The sequence below is a fragment of the Grampus griseus genome (genome assembly GCF_964374135.1).
Source record: "Grampus griseus genome assembly, chromosome: 8".
NCBI classification, from domain to species: Eukaryota; Metazoa; Chordata; class Mammalia; order Artiodactyla; family Delphinidae; genus Grampus; species Grampus griseus.
This window is the reverse complement of record NC_139002.1, coordinates 64,883,871-64,903,559: the sequence shown is the minus strand read 5'-3', so window position 1 is coordinate 64,903,559 and position 19,689 is coordinate 64,883,871. Positions and strand designations below refer to the sequence as shown.

General features: G+C 40.0%; 1 protein-coding gene across 2 annotated transcripts; it reads right to left on the bottom strand.

The window, feature by feature from the left end:
• Positions 1-1,668: 1,668 nt before the first annotated feature.
• Positions 1,669-15,932, bottom strand: WEE1 (WEE1 G2 checkpoint kinase; the record flags this gene model as incomplete). Of its 2 annotated transcripts, XM_082660874.1 has the most annotated exons (11): positions 1,669-3,005; positions 3,768-3,913; positions 4,006-4,176; positions 5,318-5,403; positions 5,498-5,593; positions 8,445-8,591; positions 12,026-12,147; positions 12,629-12,801; positions 13,162-13,225; positions 13,688-13,893; positions 15,357-15,932. In XM_082660874.1, the coding sequence occupies 11 exons, from the start codon at positions 15,930-15,932 to the stop codon at positions 2,852-2,854; spliced, it is 1,941 nt and encodes a 646-aa protein (XP_082517000.1). In that variant the 3' UTR covers positions 1,669-2,851. The 2 variants fall into 2 exon arrangements, with proteins under 2 accessions (XP_082517000.1, XP_082517001.1); XM_082660875.1 differs by lacking the exon at positions 8,445-8,591.
• Between the last annotated feature and the right edge of the window lie 3,757 nt (positions 15,933-19,689).

Below are 19,689 nucleotides of genomic sequence, written 5' to 3'. Positions count from 1 at the left end.
TTAATTAAAGGGGATTGCCTTGGATTCTTGGCAAGATAAAGGTAAGGCAACAGTTTCAATTTGTAGTCAACTGCAGTATGGGATTCCTCCTACTCAACTGCATAATCAATATTTTAAAATTTTCTTCCTCACTTAAGTTAGCTTTCCAAAAAAGTAATTTTATCAGTGTTAAATATCTGTCTCAAACAATAACAGGCCTCTGCATTTTAATTTTTCTGGGAAATTCTTCAATGCTTCCATATTAGCACTTGCAGCTGATTCTCCCAATTCTGACCTTATGCTAACAAGTTCTTATTCCATTATAAAAACAAACAAAACCTGTTCAATGTGCAGTGTGCCCATCTAATGAAATCCTATCCCCTTGTTTCCATGCATAGACCTCCTAGTTCAGGCCCTCCTTACTTTTACACTGATTTAGTACAATGGCCTTGAAGCCAATCTAAACCTAATTCCCACGATCCATTCTCTAACCTGCCACCAGCTTCCTCCCAAGGTGTAGGTACATAAATTGTCCTTTGAGCCATCCCTCCAACATAGCACTTACCACATTTTATTGTCATTTTGTGTTTACATGAATCTCCTCTATTTTATCCCAAGTCCCTAGTGGACAAACACTATTTCTTGGTCTACCAGTTAGTACATAAAAGGCACTTAACCTAAGTACACTGTATTGAATATGAGCCCAATTCTCATGATCAGTTTTCAGAGAGCCTCAGAATTCCCTCTTTGAAAATCAGATTTTTTTCCTACTCAATCTACTACTCTTAAACAATGTGAAAAACTTACTGCAAATCTTGATGAAAAACACCTGATTTTTTTCTTTGAAGCTAGTGCACTAGAAAAATGCACATTAACGACTTAGTGATGCTCACAAACACCAATTATTATATTTCTTATAGCTTTGTCCTCAGTGGCTGAAATGTATTACCTGCTCCAGCCTATGCAGCTTTTTCTGTCTTCCATACCTGTCAGCTTTTATATCTAATTTATCTGCACCAACTCCTCTAGTGCCTCTAAATTGTACTTTTTAACATGCCGTGGGCTTAAAAGCTAAAATAATCAAGCTTGTTAGAAATGTTTATAGCAGAAAGAAATAGACCCTAATCAAAAGAAATGATGTACCCATGATCAAAAAGCCCAAGGATCTTGCAATGTTCATTTTTACCTGCTAAAAGGCCTTCACTGCTTACTCTCTGGTTCTAATCTATGTCAGAAAAAGATGTCACATAGAATTAGCACTGTTAATCACTTAAACTTGCATTCTCAATTCTAAAATCCAGGCCAGTTTAGTGAGTTAAAACCCTCTCCACTTCAAAACTCTTCTGTGACTCAGTTCAAATTAAAAAGTTGAGTCCTATCCATTATATTCACTTAATAATCTAAAGCTATCTTAAACCACATTATATATTTCTAGCAGATCAAATGCATAATATGCAATGTGATGTAAAGATATTATTTATGACAAAAAACATTGAGGGTTAATGGGTAAATTTTTGTTAAATCTCAAAATGTAACTAATGTAGACTAAAGCTCATCATTAAGTAATCAGTGTTTCATATTCTGTCAAAAATGTGCCCTCTGCTTTTAGTATTTCATATACATTACACTCTACATTTTAAAATGTAGTGATAATGGAGATAAACTAGTAGAAAACAGGCATCACAAAGATTTAGACAATTAAAGTAAGCTCAGAGTGACTTTTAATATGCCAATCAATGTTAATAAAACACAAGTCAAACAGACTAGTGCAAACATGTTTTAAACCAAAATAGAAAAACAAACAATAGACAGATTCTATTTTTTTGCAACATCTGTTAGCCAGTATTATTAGTCAAATGGCTAATCACACATAAAACATATTTTGTGATAAGCTTGGGTCAGAAGTCATTCTGGCATTTCAAATAGCTATGTACAGTATCACCAAGATTAGTTTATATACACAAATATTGAAGAGAAACCAGGCAAAACATTTAAAAAACAGACTAACAATATAATCAAGTACAAAACTTGGGTGAAGGGAGGAAACATTTTTTAAAAAGAGTCAGGGAAGGGCATTATCAGGAAAAAGTACAAAACCAGTAATAATTATACTACATTAATACAGCATTCCAAAGGGGGGGAGGTGCATTTCTCCAATGCACTAGCTTCAAAGTTCAAAGAAAAAAAAAGGCAAATAGCTGCTTTTCATCAAGAGCAGCTATATATTTCACATAATTGTTTTAAAAAGAAAGCCTATTAACAACGATGATTGTTTAATGCTACAATTTTACAGCAAAGACACAACTAAAATAGCAGCAAATTCACAAGGCAGTACTTCCACAGAATCATCATTCCATGGTGCATGCAATGCCTACAAAGTGCTCCCAGTGGGATATACAAGTATAATTCACAATTTAAAAAAAAGAAATATAAGATTGACACACAGGTACATTGAAGGCTGAGGAGTACTGAGTCTCTTAGCATTTCCCTTTTCAAAGGGAGAATAGGTATGTAATAAAGCCCTTGAGTCCTTTTTTACAAGTCACTACAGAGACAGATACCTTTTATTACAATGCAACAGCTAACTATAAGCAGCACACCACCACAGTGGTTAACCCTGGAAAGGCTGGTGTAACATCCAACAGTGACTGACATCCTACAGAAGACAGACTGGTAAAACTAGACAAAAGCCTGATATAGCACTGGTCAAAATACAGCTTTCAACTGTAATTCACAAATAAAAGTCCTAAAACATATTTCAGTAAAACTACTGACACCGATTGAGAAAGTAATTGCAAACTGGATTCTAGCAGTGATTTCAACCTAGCTTCCTCTTGTCACAGTTTTTTTTTGGGGGTGGGAAATGAGTAGTTCAGTATATGGTAAGGCTGACAGAGCGGTTCATTTTCTTTCCAATAAGTCGAGATGTTCTATTACTCTGGGTGGTGGACCTTGTGGCCATCCGGTCAGTGAAGAGTGCTCTTTCCTCAGCCGCAGCTTTTGCCATCTGGGCTTTCTTGAGTTCTCTAAGAACGTAAAAATAGGAAACAAGACTTTTCACCTACTGTATTAATCCTAGGAAGGGAACCTAAGAGGCCAAATACAAACTACATTATCAGTTGGGAGATCTTTGCATGTTATCATTACTCATGCAACTGAGGAAAGAAAAAATACAGTATTGTGAAGATCTCTTTACATAATACAGACAAAAGGAAAATTCTACTTCCTCTTTATATGAACTATGATGGCTATCAAACTAATGGCAAAGGAACCTTTAAATATTTCAAGTCAGTTTTATTAGGTTAGAATCAAAACGGCAGCAATAAAGCAAATGAATTAGAATGATCATTCCAACCAGTTTTCAAAAATGTCAAAGGTCATTCAGAGCAAATATGAGAATCATCTACTAACCTAATCGACATTTATTTTATCCCTTCATATAAATAAGTAGAATAGAACGTTTCAAGGAAAATGTTAGTTTATGTTGAGAGTGTGGAGGGAAAAAACTGATACCTGCTCATTTTAGTTTTTGTGACAATTTGGGGCTTATCACCACTGCAAATATATGCAAGTTTAAAAAATTTTTAAGTCCATAATTTCAAACTTTAGAAACAACACAAATTTATAGGTCAAATACCAATGTAAAGCAGAAATCCCCAATCTTTAACCGTATAACATGCCAAGCCACTATATTCCTCACTGATGGAAAGCCTAAATCATCTCTCATTAAAATTTGAGAATAAAAATGAGAAAGTAAAAACAAAACAAATAAAAACCCCATCACTTACTTCTGTAAAAGTGAATTTTTGAACTTTTCAGCATTCAGTTCTATTCGTAATTGTTCTGCACTCTTCCTAGAAGCAGACAGCAATACTGAATGCTTTACCAATGCCATTGCTGAAGGTCTTCTCTCTGGATCTGGATGAATCATAACCTTAAAAAGAGAAGTAAAATTAATGTAAAGGCATGCAATTAAATAAAATATTGAATCATGTCAATAAAGTGCCTCATATATAAAATGCTCACTTTTAGCAACTCTGTAAATTCTTGGGAAAGCACTTGTGGAATCCGAGGTAATCTACCCTGTCTGATTTCATGCCATTGGTCTCCATTTCTGGGAAGAGGCTCAGCACCAGCAGCACATACCACTGTGAGGGCAAGGGCAAAGATATCCGCCTTTGGTAGATGAGTATAGTTCTGTAAAATTAAAAAAAAAAAAAAAAAAGAAACTTAAGGGAATATAAAAATGGCCAAAATAAAGTAAGATTACACCTCAATGATGATTTGGGTGAGAAATAAAACGAAATTAAAATGTCCAATGCCACATTTAAGTTTAGGACCTATTCAGAGAACAAGCTAAATTTGGGGAGATTATTATTTTTTTAATGATAAAATAATATACACTCTGGGGTGGGAAAGTAAATACATTTCTAAAAGTATTTAGGCATTTCTAAAAGGCCTCTTCTTTATCACTAGCCCAGCTCAACTCTCAGAAGAAACTCCTATCCCCCTGGGGGCATTCATATGAAAATACAAAACATACATATATCAACAAGTCAGAAATACGCATATACGTATAAAACACAAATATACATATAAAAAGAACAATGTAATCATACACTTCATTTGTTCTACTTGTTCTATTTTCATTCAAAACTCTTATCAAGAAATATTTTGCAACACTCTTTTTGAAATAGCAGTATTAACTATGTGCCATAATTTACTTAATCATTCCCTTACTGCTAAACACATATTTACATCATTCTCAATTTACTTGTATATGACTATCTCTGAATGAGAGACTCCTAGAAATGGAAATTTTGGGTCAAAGCGTACATGATTTTAAAATGTTGAAAGATACTAACATTTTTTTTTTAAGATTTTTTTGATGTGGACAATTTTTAAAGTCTTTACTGAATTTGTTACAATATTGCTGCTGTTTTACGTTTTGCCACGAGGCATGTGGGATCTTAGCTCCTTGACAATGGATCGAACCCACATCCCCTGCATTGGAAGGCGAAGTCTTAACCACTGGACTGCCAGGGAAGTCCCAATACTAACACTTTGATCCCCAAAAAGGCAATGCCATTTTAAAGTTCCACCAGTAGTGTATGGAAATTTCTCTTTTACTGCAACTCCACCACTGCTGAATATGATAAATCTTTGCCTTTACTGACTTTCGCTAGATTAAATACGTCCACAGTTAACAGTTTACACTTTCTATTTTGTATTACCTTTCTACAAGTTATTAGCATAAAATTTCAGTACATCTGCATTTATAGTTTTCTAGCAACTGGTTAAGTATTACAAAGCAAATGGCTTAAAGGAGAAAAACTACCTCCTGCAAAACTTCATTTGCAAGAAAACGGCTATCACCCTCTTCAACTTGTGGACTAGAGATTCTTGTTACATGCCCAAGGTCACCTAGAAGTATTGAAAAAATACAGTCAAGAATTAAAACAAACCAGCCTCTCCCTCTTTATTTTGAGGAAATAATCTGGTTATTTTTCTTTCTTACCTATTTTAAACATAACTTTGTTGGATACCCAGTCATCTTCATCTCCTTCTTCAGAGGCAGCATTTGGGATTGAAGTTCGAGATATGAAAATATTACCTGTCAAACAGTTATTTAGGTTAGCCATACTAACAGTTAACAGTTAAACCAAAGTTCACAAACAAGTCATATAACAGAATCAACCAGAAAGCTTTTAAATATATAGATTCTTATGTGTTCTACCCCAAACTCAGTGAGAATGAAAATCTCAGGGGACAAGAACTGGGACTATATTTTCTAGGAATATATTTTCTGGCCTAGCACTGGTCCTTGAACACTTGGAAACCATAGCATTAGACCCTTGTCACCTACACACTGATCTTCAGCAGTTTTAATTACTTAGAAATAATACAAAAGGCAATTAACATACTAATTTGTGATGCTGCCAAAGAACAAATTTTAATCTAATGCTACAAGGCTGGTGTGAAAAGAATAAGTCATGTAGCTATTGAGTTTGGCTGACCATACAGCATCTACATCCCAATGAGGTTCTGTGGTTCATTATTTCTGCTGTACACATTTTTTTTTTCTAATTCAGGTAAGCTCATGATTAACGTAAGTTTTAGTGGCAGATTTTATTTTAGTAGTTTTATCAATATAGTATATAAGTTATAAATGTTACATTCACTAGAGTCATCTTTCCAATTTTGCTTTATTTACAGGACAACTTATTTTATGGTGATATTTGTAAATTTAAAACTTCACAAACCCTAATATTTTCAACTTTTGTACTTGTAATATAAGAATCCACTATGTTTGTCTGACATTTAATACAAGCTATGAGTGAGTATGGGCAAACCTTACTGATCCACGTTAACTGCCATCAGTTCAAATATAGTTTTTCCTTTTGGAAAATAAACATTTTAGCAAGTTAATGTAAAAAAATTCTTCACATAATTCATATAACTAAGTTGTGCAAAATGATTTAAATTCCCGTGAATCACACATATTTCCATAGATTAAAAAAGAAAAAAAACACCACCTCATTAAATTCAACTTAAAAACACCTAGCCTACAATGTTTAACTTAAATACATCAACCTTTTAGTTATAACTTCTAATTTATAGGATAGAGAAAGGAATAAGCTAGGAAGCAACCAGTCAAACCCAGAAGAAAGGATATCTTGCAAGACAAGGTCTGTATTATTTTTATTATTTAAGTTGGGGAAGGGTAAAACCTAAAAAAGAAAAATGGATTTAACCTGGTGTAATGCATGGTCCTAAAATGGAAATGAGTTTGGACGAATCAACTGTTAAGGACTTTGGTCAACTAGGAAAAATTTTAATATGATCTGGCTACTAGATGAGATAAAAATTTACTGAAATGGAAAGGCAGAGACAGTTGTCTTAAAAAAAAAGTTATGGGGCTTCCCTGTTGGCGCAGTGGTTGAGAGTCCGCCTGCCGATGCAGGGGACACGGATTCGTGCCCCGGTCCGGGAGGATCCCACACGCCGCGGAGCGGCTGGGCCCGTGAGCCATGGCCGCTGAGCCTGCGCGTCCGGAGCCTGTGCTCCGCAACGGGAGAGGCCACAACAGTGAGAGGCCCGCGTACCGCCAAGAAAAAAAAAAAGTTATAAAACAGTATGTACATTATGATGTTATTTTTGATTAAATGAGAGGAATTTGCACTAAAATGTTAGTGTAGGATTCACCTGCATACTTTTTTTTTTTTGCAGTACGCGGGCCTCTCTCTGTTGTGGCCTCTCCCGTTGCGGAGCACAGGCTCCGGACGCGCAGGCTCAGCGGCCATGGCTCACGGGCCCAGCCGCTCCGCGGCGTGTGGGATCCTCCCGGACCGGGGCACGAATCCGTGTCCCCTGCATCGGCAGGCGGACTCTCAACCACTGTGCCACCAGGAAAGCCCTGCATACTTTTTTTAATGCAAGACAATCTAAACGCATGTACCATTTTGTTTTCTGAATAAAACAGTAACATTTTGATGGCACTTTACAGGCTAGAAATACCACCATGTTTGTACAGCACATAAGTTTTCAAAGCATCTTCACAGCTCAGTTTATTCTAATAACCCTGTTAGTAGCACTGACATTATAACTGTAGTTCCAAAGATTAATAGAAGAATGGGGATTTAATTTTTCTTTTTGTTCAGCTTGTCTATATTTTAAAATATTCTACAATGTACTAATTACTACTTCTGTAATACAATTTTGTTTCAGTTTAACATAAAATTATGTAGGCCTACACCTTGATTCGTACCACTGCATCTTCAGTTTGAAACCTCATAAGCCTTTGAAAGAATACTATGAGGTTGTTCTGAGCCATAGTATGGTCGATCTACTAGAGCCATTTATATATAAAAATCAATTTTTAGCTGAAAATGATCTAATGGTAAAGAGAAAAAAAATAAAACCACTATGTTCCTAAACTCTCCAGTGCTTATTTATCTGCAACATTTTAAATACATTTATAATCACAATACATCTATCATTTTGTTTTCTGGGTCATACAGTGACAATTTTATTATTTCTTTTACAGACTAGAAATACCTCCAGGTTTGTAGCACCTGTGTTTTCAAATTTATCATTTTATTCTAATAACCATGTTAGTGGCACCAGCATTAATTTAAAATTATGGGTCTATAGCCTAGTACAAGAGTCGGGCTTTAAACACAGGTTCTTTTAGTCTCCCCAAAGTCCCACTCCGAGACTACATGGTTCCCACAAGATGCAGCACATTTTTAACTTTTAGTAAAAGTGAGTTTGTTATTTCAAATTTGGGATAACAAGGTAAGAGGTGATGGGAAATAAAACAATACTAATAAGTGGGTCAAAAATCTTTTAAAACTAACAATGAAAAAACAAAGTAAGATGTTTATGTTCCCATATTATTTTAATGAAGTCATTTATTCTCTATAACCCTAAAGAACACAGGTCAGAGGATCTATAATACTTACTAGGTTTTATATCCATGTGAACCAAAGACATTGAATGAATATACCTCAAGCCCCGGCCAACTTGCAAAAGGAGATCCTTCAACTCTGCTTCTGTAAAGTAACTCATGCTTCTGTAGTTTTCACTTATGGCATCAGCTAAACTTCCACCTAACAAACACAAGAAAAATTAGAATCTTCTTCTTCCTGAAATATTATTTTTCTTCCATCTTTACTGTATGATCACACACAACCAAGAAAGTGACATTTTATATAGGACCTATTCTCTTCAACCTGTTTGTGAAATCCAAATTTTATTTATTCTTTCAGTAGGTAATACACTCACATGGGTACAAAGTACAATGTAAAGTCTCTGTCTTATGAATACATACTTCAGCAATGCACCTGGTTCTCTTTCCCAGAGTAAATCAATGTTATCAGTTTCTTACGTATTCTTTTCAACTCCTTTTTACACAAGCGAAAACATATTTTCATTATCTTGAAGATCATTCTCTACCAATATACAAAACTACCCCTTTCTTTCTTGTGTCTACAGAGTTCCACTGTATAATTGAATGGTAATACACTAACCAATCCCCTAATTGATGGACATTTAGAAATAATTTCCAAGCCTTTAATACTACATACTGTGGTCGTGGGAATAACTTCGTACATTGGTCATTTCACACATATTTAGTATATCTCCTACAAACAAACTGCTGGGTCAAAGGGTATGTACAATGTAATATACACATGCACAGTGTGTGTGGGAAACAGTGTTTTATTACATATAGAATAAATTTCTGTAGCTGAGAGGGCCATTTCTGTTTATCTGGCAAAAGAGCTTAGAGTTGGTATTCACACCATCAGTGCCAAGATCTGATTACCTCTGAAAGCTCACATAAAATAACAGTACACTCAGTTTCTGATTTCAAAATGGCTAATACTTAAATTCTGCTAGCATAAGCTTATGTAAATCTGGGGATTTGGAAGATAAATTTGGGGCAATAACACACACACATAGAGTGCCCCTTAGAGAAGGCTGTACCAATTCATACTCCCATGTTTAATGTGTGAGAATACCTGTTTTCCCACACACTTAACAACAGAGTCTAAAAATTTTGTAAGTAAAAAACAGTATCTTAGTATCGTTTTAATTTATACTACCCTTACTATGAATAAGAACATAACCTACTTTTATAGAATCAGTCAAACCAATTAGCTAATTTGTTTATACTTTAAAAAACTTTAAGTTTATACTTAAAACCTTTGTTTATATTCTGTCTCAGAGGAAACAAGGAGTTATTGTAATAAATAAATAAATAAATAAACCACTTCCATTTAAAGCTTAGTTGGGAATAATAAAATCAGAATCAAGGTAATAAAATCCAGGTCAATGATATACTACTCAGAAAAGGAGGTCCTATAATTTGAACAAGACCGAATAACAAAACGTCAAATGTGTTTAAAATAAATAAATAAATCACACACCTGGAGAGCTTAGGATTAAGTATGTTTTCTGAACTTAACTTGAACAAATCTTGAACTGCAGGAAGAAGAGGGGTCTAGGAGGGAGCAGGTCAAGAAGACTGTCAGACAGGTGAGCTTGGAGTCCTAGATCAAGTTTACCAAGAAATAACATGGCTGCTTTTTAGTGGGTCTAGCAACTACAGCTAGGCCAGTTCTTCTATTTGTTGATGAAAGGGCAAGAGGTGAGAAAAGCAAACCATTGATCTGATATTTCAGGTTCTCCTCCCCTATCTATCAACATTTTTCTACACCTGTTTATCAAGAGTAGAAATTCAGTCTATCACCAAACCAAGAAAAAAGGCTCAAAATGCAAACGATGTTTGAGACAATAAGGAAATTCAGTTAAGATAAAGGATATCAGTTAATCAACACAACAAATGAATGATAACAGAATCCTTCCCTGTGAAACTGTAGAAAAGGATCTAAAGACCAGGCCTATTAGGACATTCAAGGGTTTATGTGGAGAGAATGGTGGAAAAGGGAAACAAAAGAAGAGCTCACAAATGTATCTAGATAGCCTCACTGTCTTTCATCTAAGCAAAATAAACAACCATACAAAGAGGCAGTCCTATTTTACAGAGGTCTATTTGTTTTCTAAAGATCCATATTCCTTAAGTGTTTTACAATGCTCCAAAATAATAAACTATTTCAAAAGATTATTTTATAATCTAACTTTATTACAGGACAAGGTCTCTGTAATCTGAGAGGGTTAGCAAGATGGCTCATTCCCTCCCAACTCCCAGGCCCAAGAGTTTTCTCAAAATCATCTGAATGACACAACCATGTATCTGGACTGTGGCTGAAATACTTAAGAGAGCCAGGCACATCCAACAAGGTGAGAGGCAGATAGAAACTAAAAGGAGACGGCATCTAGCAAATATGGAGGGGAGAAGGTATTATGGTAAAGTTGTACTATTATTAAATGCAGTTACTAAAAAATGGAGGTTAAGAAACACAAGGCCATGGGCGATAGCTTCAAAAATGTTTTGATGGTATGAAGAGAAACATTTCAACAGATGTGTGAAACAAAATAGCAGCAATGCTGTACACTGAGCACTTATTCTTTCAAGGGTGGAGATTAAAATGACAACTCAATGAGAAGTCAGGTAAGACAAATGAGTCTTTTACTGCTGTTTTGTTTTCAAATACAGAAAACCTGAATCTACTACCTATAACACTTATTTATTCACAAGCTATGAAATGGCTCGTCTTAAGAAAAAATGAGAATCAACAAAAATAATCTTTGCTACTCGACTGTTCATTAAATTCTAAATTCTCTAATATTCACTGAAGATATACAGAAATAAAAATCCATCATATATAAAGATTTAAGTATTTAATAACAGCTGTCTGTAAGAATCAGAAGTGAGGCCGGGACTCTGGTAAAGCTTTAATAAAAAAGGAAGGACACACGTTGATTGCTGAAGGACCTGATGAAATTCAAAGCTATACAAAGGTCCAAAGTTAAACCTCTATAAATGCTTGTTTTAGCGGGGGAAGGAGGGAGGGAGGCACAACTAGGGAACTAAAAGAGCATAACTCTTACTTTACAGAAACATCTCAGTGGATTCTAGTGGTAAACTAGGTTGGATAGATGGAAGGGGGAGCAAGATTCAACAAATGGCTAAATTTGTATCAATGGAGAGTCACTGTCATTTTATGAGTAACCAATATCAGTTTTAGCAGCACATAAAATGAAATGGAAAGGGAAGGCTAGATGCAGGGAACCTGGATTATTAACTACTATATCCCCCACACACACTATGTTAAGTGCTAGGGATACCAAAATATATATGGCAAGGCTGCTGTCCTCTCAAGAAAATCAGTTTAATTTGAGTAACAGGCATACATATAATATGCACGCAAGAACAAGGTTTTCAATACTAACTTCTACGTAAGAATTACTTGCACTTGAAATTCATGTTGAAATTCAAAGATCAGGCTTCTGATCTTTGAATTTACAAGAGATAAAAGATATATAGAATTAGAGCAAGACTTTAGATAAAAAGAAGTATCTCCTTGGTGTTCATTTTCTTGAGCTTATGAGTTTACAAGGGAACCATTATATTACTCACCGTTACAATATTCATTCTGTATAAGCATATGGTCATCTTCTGCCCATGCAGAGAAATATCGAACTACATGAGAATGTTGTCCAAGCACTGCATGAGCATATACTTCTCTCAAAGCGTTCTGCCTAGAAGTTTGAGATTAAGAGAATGGTAAATCATTTTTATTCAAGCCTGAACTGAGTTAATTTATCTGAAAGTTCATAAAAGAAGCTTGACTTCTGGATCTATCATTATGCTGAAGGACAACTTGCTTGAAAGAGAGGGAGTTAAAACTCTGTACCAGATTTTTCCATAGACTTCCATTAAAGAATGTTAGAAAGAAGGAAGCTTGCTGGCCCTAGAATTCAGAAAAGATGAAACTCCACTTCACTATGAATTCATGGATGCCACTAGAAATAAGAAATTTAAGTTAGGCTCCAAGATCAGACCCCTTATATTATTCTTCCAAGTCCAGAAAGAACTAATGGCACAAAATGAAATGGATCTGATTAAATCATTACAACTTCTCAAACGTTAGAGAATTAAGTTCAATGATTGACCACCTAAAACCTTAACATTTGTAACATCATACTGAACAAAAGAGAAGACAAAATCTTTAATACATACTCATCAACAGAGCCAGCCAATGGCTTTTTTGATCGCTTTATGGCATAAATGCATCCATCCAGCCTCTTCACACATTTAAACACAGAACCAAATTCTCCAGAGCCAATCTTCTCTAGCTCATGAAATTCTGTTGTATACCGTGACTTCATATTGCTTTCAGTAATTGTAATTCTCTGTAATAAAAAGTGTATCCATATATATATATATATATATATATATAAAAAATACAAAGGTATGAAAATGACTTTTTCACTATGGTGATAGCACTATGTGTGAAATTTTTAAATTATATCTTATGTTTTGCAGGTGCTCTGTGGGAATTGTTCCATTTGTAGATGCATTTTTGATGAACTTGTGAGGAGTGACAAATTCCGCATCCTCCTATTCCACCATCTTGACTCCTCCCTAAAAATTATGTTTTAACATGCATATATGGTAGCTTGCATATGTGGCTTATTTAACATGTATATGTGGTAGCTTGTTAAGACGTAGAAAATCAAATTTCAAAAACAATAAAATCAAAATCTATTTACTTTAGCAGGTCTTGTTTCATCGTCAAACTCATAATCACTGGCTTCCATGTCTTCACCACAGGAACTGAAAAATATTATTTTTTCCATCAACATATCTGACAGATACATCAACTAGAGATCCAAAACTTTGTCTGACAGGTATATAACAAAATGAAAATTTAATGAATGAAAACAGAAAAGAAAGCATTTAATTTTGTAATGACAAGATACAGCTCAACTGATGGAAACGTTGTTCTTGCTTAGATACACCAACACCACCACACATATAAAAATTAAAGCCTTTGGAAATCAACCTTCTCTGCCTGTCTCATTTTGACACCAGCAGATTTCCTACTATCTAGGCTCTTTATTCCTTCCTTTCCCATACCACTCTTTTCCACAGGTGATTACTGAGAACTGCTAATAATGGAGAAAATTCTCAGTGCATAAACCTCCATGTCATTCAGTTGAAACGAAACTTTAATAAGTATACCAAACCAATCTTGGGTGGTTGGGGAACCACACTGTTGAATAATAAATAACTTACTCATTCCAGTATGTTCTCTTTCTTCTACGACACTGTCCTGAGGAATGAAGTAACACAGAATCTGGAGTAAAAGGATTAATATTCACTTGAGGAGTCTGTCGTATGTCAAATTCCCTTTTTCCTGACTTTTCTGTATCCATGAATAGAGAACCACCTCGGAGTTTAACAGAACTGGAATCGATTCCTCGAGCTTTGGAGAGCAAACTCTAGGAGGGGAAAAAAATGTTTAGGATCCAAGTGCTATAGCTGGCCTTCTCAACCGAACTTTCAACAAGGCTTTCACGAGGCTGAATGTGTAGGTCAAAGCAACACACAAGCCTTTGTTATCTTTCAAGCAAAATAAACAGTGGTTAACTTAGGAGCCTGAAGCTGGATACTAACCACCTTTTCTGAAAAGGCCAAGTAAAATAAGGTCTCTAACCCTAAAAAGAATATAAATGCAGACTAAAATTAAGTTCATTCTAGAGGATAAAAGTTAACAAAACCTTTCAATCCATCTAAAAGTGGAAAGCAGTCAGGGAGCCCCATAAAAGCTCCCCTCCCCCATCCAAGTAGGGCTTTGAAAGCCTCCTCCGTAAGACTCCTCCCCTCACTTCCAGAGGGATCTTGCCCTGGGCAAGTCGGCTAGCAAACAGTAGAGCACAAAAGCACACATCTTCCTGAGGTTTATGACTAGTAACGGTACTGAAACTGACTCACTTAAAAAGGTGCATTTCCTGCACTAATCTTATAAATGCGGCACCTGTCTTAATTTCGGGAAGTGTCCGTTTTAAAATCTTGTGTTACTTCTAAAGTTCTAGAAGTGGTCATCTGCTTACTCACTAGCCATTCAGCAAACAGGTGCTGAACAGCTACTTCTTTAAGATACCTTATTAACGGTATATGAAAGCCTGAGGGTCCAGGCAACAACACCAATGCTGGTTTTTAACAGTTGGACGTTCCTAATCCTGACACTTAGGCTGACCAAACTTGGGAACTGCAAACCCAAGGGTGTAAACAAACGCTTACCCAATAAATATTCTGTCCGGAAAGAGGCTTAAACGCTACCCCTTAGTTATTTACGAATCTTTTTAAGACTGTAAATGCTTGAAGGCCAGCCTTTTCTCCCAAGTCGAAGCGCAGTCTCCCTCCGTATCTCAAACTTTCCCCCATAAGGCCACCTGATACGAAACGATAAGCGCATGAATTTTTTTTTTTAATCGAACTCCTGCGTGCGCCGCCCAAATTACAGGACAGAACACTGCGTTTAAAAGCCACCTGATGGCTGCGGCGCTCGGGAGTGTCAGGTGGTCGGGCCAGGACCACTCGAGCATCATTCCAAACCACGTTATCGGTGCCACACTCCCCGCTGCCACGCTCGGGGAGGCCCCGACTCGGCGGGCGTTAAATCGTCAGCCACCTGGACTGCGCCGATCAGCCCCCTTGAAAGATGAAGTTCCAGACGAGGCCCATTGTTCAGTTACATAATCTTAACGGACAACTTCTGGGCAGGGCCCAAAAGAGGGACTGCCAACTTTTTTGTTGCGGCGCAGAAGAGCGAGCGCGGGTGCGGCCCGGCGGTTATGTAACCGAACCCGGGCAGCGCCGCGCTCGGCTCCCGGCGCCACTGCCTTTTTAAAAGGCTAGGCCGGCGCGGGCTCGGGGCGCCCCAGCAGCTGCGTCCTCTCACCTTGGGGGTGTGCGGCGTGTCGAAGAGCCGCAGCTTGCGGAAGGTCTTGTGGGGCGGGGTGCCCGGGTGGTCGGGCAGCGGCGAGCAGGGGCCCTCGCCAGCCCCGCGCGCTCCGCAGCCCCGCGGGGACGCATCCCCCGGGCCGCCGCAGCGCACAGGCGAGAACGAGCTGCCCAGAAAGTAAGCGGCTGCAGGCGACTTGACCGGCGACGAGGAGCCGAAGCCCTCTTCCTCCCACGAGTCGCCCTCGGCCCCGCCGCCCGCCGCGTCCGCGCCTGGGCAGGCGCCCCGCAGCAGCATGTCCTCCTCCAGCTCTCCGGGGCTGCCGGGGGCCGGGCCGGGTGAGCGGCGGCGCTCGGGCCCGGGCTCTGTGGGGCTCCGCGCGGGCGGTAGCGGCGAGTCAGGCTCCTGAAAGGCCGAGTCCTCCCCGGTGCTGTGGCCACTGCCTTCCTCCTCCTCTTCCTCCTCCTCCTCCTCACAGTCGCTGCTGGGCGAGAAGATCAGCTTCTGGCGCAAGGTGCACGAGGCCCCGGCGCGGAGGGGCGGCGGCGGCTGCTGCCGGCTCAGGAAGCTCATCGCGCCCACGGGGCCGGGGCGGAGGACCGGAGAACCTGGGCCCGCGGAGTCCAGGGCACGGCCGGCCCAGGGGGCGGGTCCGCCACGTGCGACTGGGCGCGCCTGGTGGCCGCGGCGGCGGGCCTGCGCGGCGGCTCCGGGACTCTCGGGGCGGCGGCCGGCGGGGGCGGCGGCGGCGGCGGCGCGGACTCTTCTGCAGAGGCGGGGGGGCCCGGGCGCCGAGGCTGGGGTCTCCGCAGGTCCAGCAGCAAGTTCGGGCTCCGCGGCTTCCCGCGACCGTTAACCACGTGAGTGCCCAGTCCACCAATCCCCGCCCAGCCCGGGGTTTGAAAAAAAAGGAGGGCGCGACTCAGCCCGCGGGGGAGGGATCAACTACGCGATTTTGGCGCGAACCTGCTGGCTCCGCCCCCACGCCCCCGCCCCGCCCCCCCGCTCCGCGCGGATCCAGGCCTGGGCGGGCGCAGTGCTCCGGTCCTATGAGCGAGCTGGATGGCTGGGAGCTGGGTCCGCCGCCGCCCGGACAGGGCCGGGCCGGGGAACAGAGGCAGCCCTCTGGGAGGAGCGAAGGGTGCGGACTGGACTAGGCCGAGCCGAGCGCCGGCCTGGACACGACTTCCTCGCCGCCCCTCCGGCTCCCCGGAGTCAGGAGCGGGACTTGCGACGGCGTAGCCCTCGGGATCCCTGCGGGTCGCGGGGAGAGGGGGACCGCCGTGGCCCTTGGGCGCTGCCCAGGGAGACCGACATCCTGTCCCGCATCCCTTTGGTGCCGGGCCCTGGGGCTCAGTGGGCGTGGCTGTGGGGAGTCTGGTTGCAGGGTCGAGGTCTGAATCGGGAATGGTGCCTCCGGCCTCTGGACCCTTGCGACCGTGTGCAAATGGGTTAGGCCGATACCGAAGTCAGCCGGAAGACGGACGCTCGAGTTCTCGAGGCGAGGTCACTGGATGCGGGGCGACCTCTGAGCCTCAGTTTTCCCCCAGAGAGTGTTAGGGGCCGGTGTGTCCGCCGCGAGGGGAGCGCTCGCAGGCCATAGTCCCCTCTGCCGTCCCCGCTCTCCACCGCCCGCCCCCCACTTGCCCACAGTAAATAAAGCAGCACCACACTGGGCCCTAAGCACAAAACCAAGTGCCCACCACGCGGCCACGGTGTTTATATTTGTTTGCCAGCACGTGGGCAAGTGTTGGCAAAACAGATTGGCTCAGCTCGCTGCAGGTTTCAAAGCAACTTGAGAAAAAATTTCTCTAGTACTACGTCAAATTGTGATTTAATCCGTCTCTTACTGTCGCACATAGAAGCTTCTGACAATTTTTCAGTTGTGAGTAACCCCGTAATGAATATTGTTCCTTCTCGTGTTGTTTTTCCTCTGTGTTTTGTTTTTTATTCTTTAGGATACATTCACAGAAGTGAGAATTACTGGCTCAAAGTATATATAAACTGTCAAACTGCCTTCCAGAAAAAAAAATTTACGTTCTCACAAGCGGTGGATTAGAGTACACCGTTGGTGGATTCTGGACATCATTGGGTACTTAATGTTTGTAGATGTAGTTTTGTTTTGATTCATATCACTGGACAGTTTTCATGGGCTTAATGGCCATTTGCATTTATCTCTCTTGTCTGTTTTTCTTATTGTGGCACTTTATGGATATTAACACCCGACCATATATGTTCTAACACTTTTCAAAGGTTAAACTCAAGGTGGTTTTTAACAATGGAAACACATGGGAAATTCCCTGAGATCACATAACTGAAGAAGCAGTGAAGGGTAAACAGTTGTCTTCTCCAAATATCTGCTAACTGATGTATAAATGTGTCTTTTTTGTGTGTTAGTCCAAACTTAATTTTAAGCTCTCAGAAGACTGGAACTTAACCCTTTTGTATATATCAGAGAGAGGTGTTCTCTGATAATCCGTGGCCAAAGCCAAGGAGTGGTTTTTAGCACCCTCCCTCCAACACTTCTCTCCTAGTGAGAAATATAAATTCTTTGATACGGATAGTTAACATTTTCTCAATTTCATGTGAAGTGTAAATAAAAATAACTTTAGAAAACTTCTACTCTTTATTGATCTGTAACATGAGTTGTATGTAAAAATAGTGTGCTTCCTAGGTAAACAGAAACTTTAAAGCTGAGTAAACACCTCTCCAGAGCGAGGTTTTTGCCCCTAAGCCTCTCCCATATAGGAATCCTATATCCTCTATCGTTTCGCACGCAAGCTCATGCTGCCGCCCCCCCCCACTCTTTCACAACACGCTGCTTTATTTCCTTTACAGGCTTATATCTATTTCAAAGTGTGTTGATTGTTTATTCCTATTCCCTTCTAGAAAATGAGGTCCTTGAGTATAGGGACATTTTCCATTTGTTTATTGCAGTATTCTGATGTGAGTTAGGTGCTCAATATCTTCTGAGTGAATAATAGAGCCCTTACTTAAATATTTGTTGATTGGTTTATTTTTCTCTCTATGTTATTAATTCAAATGGTATAGAAGTCTCCGACTTACCCCTGCAACCCCCAGCCCAAGTCCCCTTCCTGGAGGTAAACAATCTTCTAACATTTTTTGGGTTTTGTCACCTCTTAACTTTTCCACCTCTCTGCTTCCCTGAACTAGGAGGTTCTTGAAATTGGCTGGGGCAAAGGGGCCTGGTTCCGGATGGGAAGGGAAGAGTTCTTGGTTCACACCCAGGTCCTCACACAGAATATGAAAGGTAAATTCCCAACAAATGTATAAAATTACTGGGGGAAAGAAGGAATTTTTTTTTTAAGTATTGTTAAAAGCAGTAATCAGAGCAAGAACCATTTGACTTTCACCACTTCCATGTAAAATAGATATTCCCGGCTCCAGACTTTCCACTGCACCCGGCATGGACTATGTAACACTCTTTGTTTACATGTCTGGCTTCTCTCCCACCCAGCGCTGAGATCGAGTTTTATTAGTCTTTAGAGCTCCAGCAACCAGCAATGTGCCTTGGCCCCAAAGAAGGTTCTTAATAAATGTTTCTGGAATAATTAAAATGTAGTGTTCTTTAAAACAAAAGTGCCAAAATGAGTAAGAAACCCAGGCCCTGCCTCCTCCAACTGAGAACAGGCACAGTGTTATGGTTTAACTGCAGCAATGTCCTAACTGAAATTCTAAATGATTGTTCCGATTTTTAAAATTTCATGCTCCTCAGAGTACAACACTCACTGTACGGGTCACGCCCACCTGCCCCAGGGCATATCTAATTCAAATTTCCTGTTCTTTCCCTACCCTGTGTTGTTTCTAACTGTAATGTTGCTAGGCAACTTTTGCAGAATCCACAGGCTTGTGGTAATGTTGTAATAACTGAGTGAAAATTTTGCCTCTGGGTATTGGGAGAACAAACTTAACCTGTTTATCTCCTTTAGACTGATGATTTAACAAGTAAAAGGCTTTTTCATGCCACTGTTGTCAGCCTATTCACCTTCCTTAGCAGCAAAATAAGCAAGATTCCTGCCCTGAAAATTTATAATTGAGTCCTAAATCACCTTCTCAAATACTTTTTTTTAAATAAATTTATTTATTTTATTTATTTTTGGCTGCGTTGGGTATTTGTTGCTGCATGTGGGCTTTCTCTAGTTGTAGGGAACGGGGGCTACTCTTCATTGCGGTGGGTGTGCTTCTCATTGCGGTGGCTTCTCTTGTTGCGGAGCACAGGCTCTAGGTGCGCAGGCTTCAGGAGCTGTGGCACGAGGGCTCAGTAGTTGTGGCACATGGGGTTAGTTGCTCCACAGCATGTGGGATCTTC